This window comes from Anolis sagrei, chromosome 1, assembly GCF_037176765.1.
Source record: "Anolis sagrei isolate rAnoSag1 chromosome 1, rAnoSag1.mat, whole genome shotgun sequence".
NCBI classification, from domain to species: Eukaryota; Metazoa; Chordata; class Lepidosauria; order Squamata; family Dactyloidae; genus Anolis; species Anolis sagrei.
Window position 1 is genome coordinate 233,692,203 of NC_090021.1, and position 10,917 is coordinate 233,703,119.

General features: G+C 40.2%; 1 protein-coding gene across 5 annotated transcripts in view; it reads right to left on the bottom strand.

Moving 5' to 3' along the window:
* Positions 1-1,374: 1,374 nt before the first annotated feature.
* Positions 1,375-10,917, bottom strand: part of TNKS1BP1 (tankyrase 1 binding protein 1) — a 40,428-nt gene continuing 30,885 nt past the window's right edge. For all 5 annotated transcript variants that reach the window (XM_060771977.2, XM_067461526.1, XM_067461519.1 and 2 more), the window contains exons 7-12: positions 6,787-7,189; positions 6,226-6,367; positions 5,482-5,615; positions 5,117-5,268; positions 3,283-3,356; positions 1,375-1,844 (exon numbers count right to left, since the gene is read on the bottom strand). In XM_060771977.2, the coding sequence (XP_060627960.2) occupies positions 3,299-3,356; positions 5,117-5,268; positions 5,482-5,615; positions 6,226-6,367; positions 6,787-7,189 (889 nt within the window). In that variant the 3' untranslated portion in view covers positions 1,375-1,844; positions 3,283-3,298. The remainder of the gene's footprint in view (positions 1,845-3,282; positions 3,357-5,116; positions 5,269-5,481; positions 5,616-6,225; positions 6,368-6,786; positions 7,190-10,917) is intronic.

Consider the following 10,917-nt stretch of genomic DNA (forward strand, 5'->3'; position numbering starts at 1 on the left):
CATTCTGTTCCAGTTCTGAACATTCGGTCAGCAGTCCATCATCATCTCCCATTTGGATTCCTCCATTATCCTTTGTAAACCATTTTGATTTCATAAATCTTTGAACTTCTGTAAACCTCCTCCAAAGTCTACTGACACCTCAGCCTTGCATGGACAACATGCAATTTTGTCTACACCAGGATCTATTTCCTGAGAATGCCTTCATTAACATGATATTGAATAGATGAGAAGAAAAACAAATTGAAACTGAATCTATATAAGACAGAAATGCTTGCTTTTCAGGGTCCTCAGCTGGGAATGGAGGTGTATCAACCAGTTCTGGATGAGGTTTCAGTTCCCCTGAAAGACTGTGTTTACAGCTAGGGAGTGCTCCTGGATCCATCTCTTCCAATGTTAGTTCAAGCAGATGCAATGATTGGGAGTGCTGGCTACCAGTTCAGCTGATAGGCCAGATATGCCCCTTCCTAGAATCAGAAGACCTAAAGATGGTGGTACATGCACTGCTAATTACTTCTGTAATGTGCTATACATTGAGCTACCTCTGTACCAAGTCTGAAAACTCCAACATGGCAGCCAGACTCAACATGGGGACATCTAGGAGTGAGCATATCACACCCATATTGAAGTCTCTCCACTGCTTGCCAAACACTTTTTAGGCAAAGTGTTGGTTTGGGCCTAGCTTACCTATAGGATTGTCTTCTCCCGTACAATCCACCCCAACACTTAGTTTCCCTGGGGACACTTATCCCAACCAGCCGGAACCCAACTGACAACTGTCATCCAGAGGACATTTCCATCAGCTGCCTAGGACTCTGCTGTCAAAATTTAAGACACAATTTTAAAAAATATCTTTTCTGGTCAACTTTACATTTTGTCAACTTTTGTTAGAATGGGTGCTTTAATGTTTATTCCATTTTTAATATATGTATTTCATGAAACTTTGTTTTATTTATATATTTTAACGATGATAACCCTCACTTAAAGTTGTGGGGAGAGATTGAGTACAAGTGATGATAATGATAATATGATGAATATATGTTCTTGCACAGCAGAGCAGCTACACATCCACTTTAACATATTTACCAAGGGGCATGGTTTTCCCACCCCCAAGAATTTCTCTGTTGACTCTTGAGAGCAACTAATATTCCAATAGAAGCATTCATTCTAAAACCAGAAAGTGGAAAGAACAGGAAATCTGTCTGAAAGACAATGCTGCTTTTTCCACTTAAAAGCAAAACATGATCTTCTTTCACCAGCATTTCATTATAACCCCTACTGCCGTCTGCCCATCTCAGGAGCCTGTTGCCAAGTAACAAGGCCTGGCTCTGGATATAGATCAGAGTATCACACACAAGCATGCTACAACCACAGTGCTTCCATAACCATAAAACCTTTATTTGTTTCAAGTGACTGAGGGGGAAAATCCACTCCTCTTTTGTCTGAAATGCATTATATGGCAGCAGAGAGAAGCAGAAGCCTCACCTCTTTGTCTTCCCTCCCTACCTTGGGGTGAAAGAAAAGGGGCCAGCATAAAGCTCCTTGACTGATTACAAAAAATAGAGACTTTATAAAATTGTATGTGGTATAAGAAGGAAAAACAAAGGAGGAGGAAACAGCCAAGATAGCAGCAGAGAGAATCTGTCCGCCATATGCATGAGTGAGTGAATGTGATACAAAGTGCATAAATGTGCCTCATTCTCCCTCTCCCTCCCAATCCCTCCTGGCACCATCCCTCAAAGTTGTTGGATGAGGATTCTGGCTCCAAACCCACCAGGGTGCCTCCCACCCATGAACAGCTCACTGGAACATCTGCTGTCAAGGCCCCAGGAGCAGGAGAGCAATATCTGAAACAAAAAGAATATGAAAGGAATTACAAAGGTCAGCAAGCTTGTTGTTTGTTTTTGTCTGTTTTTTGTATTGTCAAGGAGGGGGCAGGAGTTCTGCCTATACATTTGAGGATTATAGTCCAACTTTGGCACAACATTTTGAGGATGTAGTTCCACAAACATGCCTTTTAGTCTTTAATTCTACCTGCATACCTTAAGGAGAAGCATGTTGAAATGGATATAATTCATTCAAATGCAAAACTGGACACAATGACAACTCCCCATCACATCTTCTTCATTTTAATCAGGATTCCCAAAGAGAAAAATCTCTCTCTCCATCTCCTACTTCACAATTTAATTAGATGTTTTACAAAACCAGCACCAAATTGAAGCTACCTATGAACCAAATGTATGCACTTCTTTCAAATAAATTGCAAACCATACAAAGACCAAACAACAGGAGACCGAAGGTCATTTCATTCCACATGTTTTTTCCAGTCCACAAGTGAATTGTTTCCTGCTTTCTGTAATGGGCATTCCTTTCTGACCTTGCACCTCACGTGAGAGATTACAGTTCCCTTGCCTAACTATTCACAAAAGAATCCAGATACTGGAATTGCCTTTTGGTCTTGTGTCCGTAATCACAGGTCATGTAAATTATCCCCTGGCTGTTGGCAAAAGCTGTAGAACCTCTTTATTGTGTGCTATTATGGAGATTTAAATTGTCAGACAAGAGCATTCCTCATGAACCTGAAGGATACTTCACTTTGGTAGGATGCCCAACCTGTGCATGATTTTGCAATGTAAATATAAAAGAATGTACCAGTGGAGCCTCTGCACACGGTTCTTCCTTCCATAGCAGGGTGCAACCTGTAGCCTTCATAATGTTGGGACTCCAAGCATCTCACAAAAGCCTCTAAAGAGGGGTTATAGAAGCTGAAGCCCAGCAGCACAGTGAGAGCCACAAGACCTCCCTTCTATCCTTCAAACAAGATCAGACCCTCCTGTGGTAAACTAGGTTGATACTGAGAGACCCGGAGCCTTACTAGGAGATAGTGGTGGAAAGGTTGATTCCACAAGCCTACATCCAGTTGCTGTATTTTAGCCAGTGCCCAGATTCAACAAGGAGATGTGATTAAGCAGTTGAACTTGAAGCACACTTCTGGCATACAGTGGTGACAGCGCAGAAACTAACCCTGTATACATTTCAATTAGTACTGACAAATGATCAGAGGAGATAGATTCCACAAATGTACAAAGGTCTTATTGCTTAACAGGGAAGATTTTTTTTCTTGTAGAAATACTGGTCACAATTTGCTGTACTTGAAAAATCAAAGGCCATGTTTACGGTATGCAGTGTGTACTTAGCAAGCAACAGTGATTCCAAATGTGTAAGTATCGGAACCAGCGACCTGTTGGGAAAGCTAGCCTCAAGCCCCACAGAGGAGTCACTTGCCTGAATGTTTGTATTATTATTTCTTCTTTTTCAGCTTCAGGACTTGCAGCCAATTGGGTGAGGATGTTTCAGACCTAAGGAGTAAGGAAATGGTTAAAAAGTAGTAAAAAAGAGAATTACCAATTTTCCAGCAGCAAATGTGAACCCAGAACCAAATGTGTGATTATAGTAATATCCCTTGTCCAATATATATGCATGCATATGAATATGTATGTGCACACACACATGTGGCCTTAAGCTTAGCATTTCTTTCAGAAAAGGTTTTTTTTACAAATACTGACCCAGGCAGACAAGAAGTGGTTCTAATAAAAACAGTTTATATGCTAATCACATTTAGATGCCATCATATGCCAACCTCTTCTCCCATTTTTTTGCTAGAGAGACAAAAAGACGATGCGCAAGAAAAAATATTTTAAGAGTGCTATATACGGCTAATACCATTTTCTAAGTCTGGTGCCTCTCCTAGATGGCAGGCTGGGAATCAACCCAGATCAGTAGCCTGTGGGAAACCTACAAGTCATTACACATGAGTAGCAAGCATTGCATTTGCTATTATTGTTTTATTTGTTTCAGTTAATATTGCCCCTCCTTTGGTCACCTAAACATATTAAGATGGTTCTCAGCAAAACCACAGTCACAAATATAATCCCAGTAATAAAACAGGTGAAAGCAACAAACATTGTGAAAGGCTGGTTTAAGTGAATGCTTTCCAGATTTCAGCAGTCTTCATCATACACCAAAAAGCACCCAGGTGAAGAAGCTAAGAGCATCCCCATTCTCCAGGTTGGCTCTTCCATAATCTGGGCACCACAACAGAGAAGCCAATTGGTTTATTACTAACACTACTGAAAGCCATTTGTTGTTTTAATATGAGATTTTTTTAAAGAGGGGACAGTCTTTTTCTTTTTGCATGGTCTGTTGACCCTCGGGAAGCCAAATCTGAAAATCAACAGAGTTTATAACACTGCAGAGTACTCACTCTCTCCACACAGCACCTACACAAAATTTAGACTGAGTGCTGCAAGCTCTCTATCCCAGCTTTAATAGCCTGGATATTGTCCACTCACTCATGTATTGTAACTATGTGCCATATCCAAGTTTCAGTCAGTATCCATATTAAAAAGATAAGTCACTTCACCAACTAAGAATGAGTTATGCACAGCCTGTGGTCTTCCAGAAGTTGTTGGATTTCAACTCTCATCATTCCTCAACTTTGATTATGCTTTCTAGAGCTCATAGAATCTGCAGTCCAAAAAACATTTGGAGGGCCATGGGCTATCCTTCTCTGGTTAAACTGGACAAAAGATGCCCAAGATGATCTGACAACTGTGCTGCAATGCCTTCACAATTAGATCAGAGGAATGGGCAACAGAAGGTTCCAGACTCCAGCTACTCTATTCCACTCCTCCTTCCCACATTTTTCATCTGCCTCACCCCAACCAACCACTTCACAATCTGTAGTCACTGGACACCATTAGGCTTTATGAAAGATTATCCACCTGAAGATTTCTACCATAACATTGTGTGTGTGTGTGTTCCTCAGAAATAATGTTCTCTTTTTAACAGGTGATTTATACTGGCTGCAAAAGCAATGACACCAAGAGAATACAGATGGCTATAGGTATAAATGATTTTTCTCTCATTTATCTATTTATTTTTCTCTTTATTTATCTATTAATGTTGAATCCTCCCTTTCTCTTGCAACAGTTGCTACATCACACCCCTTTTCTGTATCAATTCTGGCAATCAATTCTGTATCAATTCTGGGAACTACAAATGTATCACAACAAATAGTTTTACAATCTCTCCTCCATCACAACCACCACACACCTACCCTGAGGATTTCTCTGGCTTGGGTGGCAGCACCAGAGGCTTCCCACTGACATTGGCAATCTTGCATGATTTAGAGCGCTGTACAGGGGCCTCCTTGGCCTCAATTTGCGGATCAACTTCCTCCGCAGATCGATTTCGCCCCCGCAACTTCGCCTAGGGTCAAACATGGCATTATTAGAAGCAGTTTCCTAGCAAAACACTTCAAAAGAATAAAACTATAATCCTCACTCTTTCAGTTACTGCTTTGATTTCAGCCTAGAAATATCACCTTGGATATTCTGATTTCCAATAAATATTCTTGACACCCACCCTAATAATACTTCTCATCCCACACAATATTTCTTCACATCCCATGCAAGATTCTACCTTCAATGCTGAAGGGCTGAGGCCTGGGAAGAGGGGCACTTTTACCCCTTTGGTCAGTGGAGAATTACGTGACTTCCTGCTCCTTGGCTCCTCATGGATTTCTTCATCTGAAGCTGCAGAAGCTGTTTGAGGCTCTAAAAGAAGAGGGTGGTGATATCAACAACACAAGATACACCAACACTATGTGACTAATTCCAGTACATGCTATATTTGAGGGACAAAATTAAAACCAAATTCTAAAGCATAATGCCTAGAACACAGTAAAGACAAACAATTTGGGAAAATCCTGCCAGCTATCTTCATCATAGTCAGCCACAGACTATGTATCTGGTCCATCTGCTGAAACTTGGAGCTAAGCCTAAACACATGAACAGAAACAAACTGCATCTCTCTTTTACTCCTGACACCATTTCCTTTCCCTTCTTCTATTTTTGTTCACCATCTAGTTTCAAACTATAGGCTTGTTCAGACAGGAATCTGTCTTGTTTTACTCTGCAAAAACATAATAAACATATGTAGAACAGCAAAAATAGAAATATTACTTTATTAAAGTACATATTACTAGAAGCTGGCTAGCTGAGAATAACTAACACATAAGGTTCACAGAAAAATGCCACATACAACTGATATAACCTATAGCATATAGAAAAAAACAACCCCATGCAATACAAGAGATGTCAGTAATATAATGGAAAAAGTCACATGCAAATTATGGCCAGGCCAGCTCTCAGCAGTTCATCATACCTGTGGAATCTTTGAACATCCAGCTATTTCTGTCACTCTCTGAAAGAGCACCGCCAGACCGGGTGGCAGGTGCCCGATGACCCCGCTTACGGCCCAAATTAGCACGGTCACGGTAGGCAGTGCTGTCGAGAACCTCTGTATCCTGAAGAAGGGAAGGAAGAAATCAGAGTGACATATTTTCCCTGTCTGGGATGAAGAGCAATGCCACATACCTACAACACTTCTAATGCCCCCAGTGGTCCTCCTGCAATCAGTGGCCAAAACCCAGCATCCCGGGACAAATAAGCAATGCAAAGACATCACTGTACATGGAAAAGGATGTTGTCAAACAAATGTGCACTACAACTCTTTATCCCAAAAAGAGACAGCTAAAGGTTTAAAAGTAGCAGAAATCTTTCAACATGGCTGTACAGGGGCAAGGGCATAGCCAGAGCTTAGTTGTGAGGGTCCCAGAGTTGGAGTGCAAACTTTTCCAAGCTCTGTGACCATGCCTGGGAGAAAGAAGCAGAAGTACCACAAAAGTCAAAAGGGCATCTCAAAAATATTCAGCATAGTTTTTACCTCCAAGAAGATGAAGTCTTCTCTTGCCACTGCTACAATCTCTTCAAAAGCCTGAGCTTCCTGAGACACAGGTTCCACAGCCTGGCTTCCATTTTGCTCTAGGTGACTTTGTGACCTTGATTCCAGATGTGGAAGATTCTCATTTCTGCTCTGAAATTTGTCATCCCCGCCATCCACAATAGACAAAATGTTTTCATCTTCCACTGCTGGAAGAGGTGATACTTTCAACCTGATTTCTTCAGTTACAGGCACCTTTTCATCAGGCAAGCTGCCCAGTTTCATTCCTTCTTCTAAATGGCAGCTGGGGAAAGAAATGGGTCTCTTCTGCTGGGCTACCTCTTTGTTGGAAATCATCTCTTCCAGCAGGCAGCTGGGACTGGACTGTCGTTGAGTATAACATCTTCTGCTCAAATTTGAGATAAAAAATGTCAATGTGACTGCTTCCTGAAACTTTTTCCTCAAAGGGGTTCCCACTATCTTGCTACAATTCCTTTTCCTGCATGATTCCCCCATATACATTCATTTCCTCTTCAGATACATCTAGCATCTTACTAACAGTTCTTTTTGTCAGTGTTTCCCCATACTAGCTATTCTTCTTCCAAAATACTTTTTCTCAGTTGCACAAGAATGATAAAAGAGTGGGGAATCAAGTGAGCTATCAAAGGGGAAATTAATGCCTTCTAAATACAATGAAAAGCAAATGCACAATGCTAGATGCAACCTTATATTATTATACAAGCAGGAAAAATGCCTCCAGCTGGACTCATCATACAAACCATGAGATGTAAGAATCACATGCACTGAACTAACATAGGATGCAGTGGGTTCACATGTGCCAAAACAGCATTATGTTTACTTGTATTTACTTATAAAATAATACAATTTTATATCTTCAAACAATACTTTAATTAATAAGTATAGTAACAGAATGATTATATATTATTATATTTCTGTTTAGAAAAAAGAGGTTACTATCTGTTCTTTTGTAGAGTGACTGATGAGTGTTAAGATACAAAGGAGTGTTAACTGCTACAGCAGCAACTGACTGCATCAGAACAAACAGAAAAGGGAGGAATATTCTTAGCACCGTGAGAAATGTGAGTAAAGCTATATAATGTTCTCAAAGAGCTGGAAGATGATACTGAACAGTGTTGTATGCAGCTGTAATTGTACTAGCTGCCTCTATGGAAGGTCTGTACATCTTGTGACTCATTCGCCTGCAAGGAAAGAGCTTGACAAACTCCCCACTTTTTTATTCCCAGCAGGGTACGAAACCAGGAATATGATCCTAGGCATGTTTACTGAGAAGGAAATCCCCACTTTGTTCAATGTGACTCCCCCTTTTAACAATTCATAGCCTTAAACAACCTTGCATAACCTTAAGGATTGGGCTGCAAAACCACACTGTATCAATTTCTGTGGTTTACAAGATACACAGACCCAGCCCACATCATGATTAAGAAGCTAAGCTCAGACCCATTCTTAATGGGGAGAAGATAAAAGGACAGGAACAATAGTCAAAGATTCTAGAACAATGCACTGAACCAAAGGCAGAAATTAGTAAATCTTGATTTTGTAAAAGGAATGAAGTCTGTACTTGAGATACACTGCCACACTTAACTTTGAATGAATATGTCAATGCCAAGTTTTTGTCGGTACTGTTCCATTATCTGAGGGGAAGGGGGTTGGTTGAAGGAGTTAAACCATCTCCCTGTTTTCCTGTTATTTTCCCCAGCCATGTTACCATCTTCGAAACAACCCTTGTTTTTGATATGGGAAGAGGGAGGAATAACCAATGAAAATGGTTTCCCTCCTTCAACTCCCCCCTCCCACATAAAATGGACTATCTTTCTCTGTCTAGGCTCACTTTTGAGATGTTTGACAAGATCTCAAACATGACAACAATGACAGCCAAATGATCAGGATTCCATAATACAACCTGGGAAATTACCGGTTCAAACTCTTACTTAGCCAAAACTAACTAGATGATCCTGTACCAGATGGCATTTTTTACCTACACAACATCACAAGGCTGTTCCAAGCATAACACGGAACGACACCAAAGTGTGCACTATACTGCGCAACCTATTATTTTCTATGGCTGTTACACAAACTGAGACATTCTTTATATAGCAATAAGGCAAAATGAATAATTGGAAGATTCTTACAATGTGGGTAAGCCAAAGTAAATACATTGATCTGTCTGATTGTAGGCCTGATCGATAGCTTTAAGTTCAAAGAAATCAAGGGTACTTCATGCTTTATACACAAGTTTCCATTTTTCATTATATGTTTCTTCAACTCTAATATACAGGAGGAATACACACATGTATACATCTGCACCACCATTGAACACACCCAGCTTTTCTTCTGTATAGCATTTGATGTAGCCTTGAGGTAACTCTCAAATCTATAAACAAATGTCAACTTTCCTCCTTATACAAATAACATAAGAACCCTAATGCAGTGATTCTTTGCCTTTTATATCTTAACATACACTCATCTCCCTGCCAAAGAACCTGATTCATGGGGGGAAAGCCTCACTTTTTCTTAAAGGGAAATATATATGTTCATAAATATTCTGTCATTACATTTATCAATTAAAAGTCAAATTTAAATGCAATTGCAATAGTATTTTAGAAGCAAACACAAATAAACACTGCAATTTCATTAGTAATGGAAAGATATAATACAATTTATGACTTAAATATTACTGCAGATATTTAATGTTTCTCTATTATGATAGCTGTAAAATACAAAAAATACACATTGCAGCAGTATTCATGAGAATGTTATCGCTATGATTAATGCACTTACATCCCACTAAGATTACCAGTCTCTTAATCTATTGTTTGAGAACCACTGACCAAGACGAACATGTATCTATATTCCAAGTAGAATAAGATACTTTTAAACAAAAAGAGCTCAACTATCACTGGGGGGGGGGGGGATACTATTGCCAACAAAAAAAATGCAGATTCCCATCTTCAATGGCAATTATATCATTTGTATGCTGAAGAAAAATGCTTTAGGTATGTTGGCTGAAAAAGTCGATTGCCTCTCTTCTCCTTGTTATCCTCCCTAAGGTTGCTTTTTGAGATTGTGGTCTGTGGGGTCTATAACATATAATTAGACCCCAAGATGGTTAGACAGGTTCATGGGGGCTTGATATATCAACAGTGAGAACAGTGGAACATAAACTCTGTTCTCAGAGTAGTCTAAAATGTTCAGAAGTATCCCTTCAAAGTATTGCTCTCAGTATCAGTTGGTAGAGTTGGGAAGAATAGCTGCCTTTTTGCCCTCAAAGCTTTCCAGAGGCACCTCATCAACTCAGTGCCCAGTCCATGGAGAAAGCTTGAGCCTCAGATAGGTCATATCTACTGCCTACCTTGCTTGCCTTCCATAGCAGCAAAACCAATTTTTGTGGCTATACATACTGGTATTAAGGGGGAAGCAAGGACCACATGTCAATAACATAAAATCCTTCAAAGCCACAATATATCTAAGTTACATCTCACATTTCACCATGCGCTCCACTCTATAATGGCACCATTTCTCAGTTTCAATGTGCTCTTGTTATGGGGTCAAGGGCTTCTGGAAGAAAATCCAGCAGGACCTATCAAATTCTTCATGTCCCACCTCTCTGTAAGACAGTGCCTCTTCCACATGAGCACAGCTTTTAGCCCGCCTGCCTACTCATTTTACAAGCACCTAGATAGCAGATGGAGATTTGGATAATGCAACGCCACTAAACCTTTGGTCCTACAGTGTTTTGAACTTCAGCTGAAATACATTTTGGCAAAGGACCCATTCTCCAATCACAGAGTCCCAAGTAGTATGCCCATGCATAAACCACAATGTTCAAGAGAGCCACAGATAAAGTAGATTAAAGATAATGTTAGGTAGCATTAGTCATGTCCTGCCTTACTTTGTGCTGGCCGTTTTATGTTTCTCGCGATATGGTAACCAGTGCTTGGTGATCACAGAATGAGAGGAGAGGTTCAAGCTACTGGAGGGGAAGTGGGGAGAAATCAAGAAATGTACGAGTGAAACAAAGCTGGGATTGGCATCCTATACTGAAATTGGCCAGTTAGCGTTCTCCAAGCATCATGGGGGGCTTTCTAGCTATTT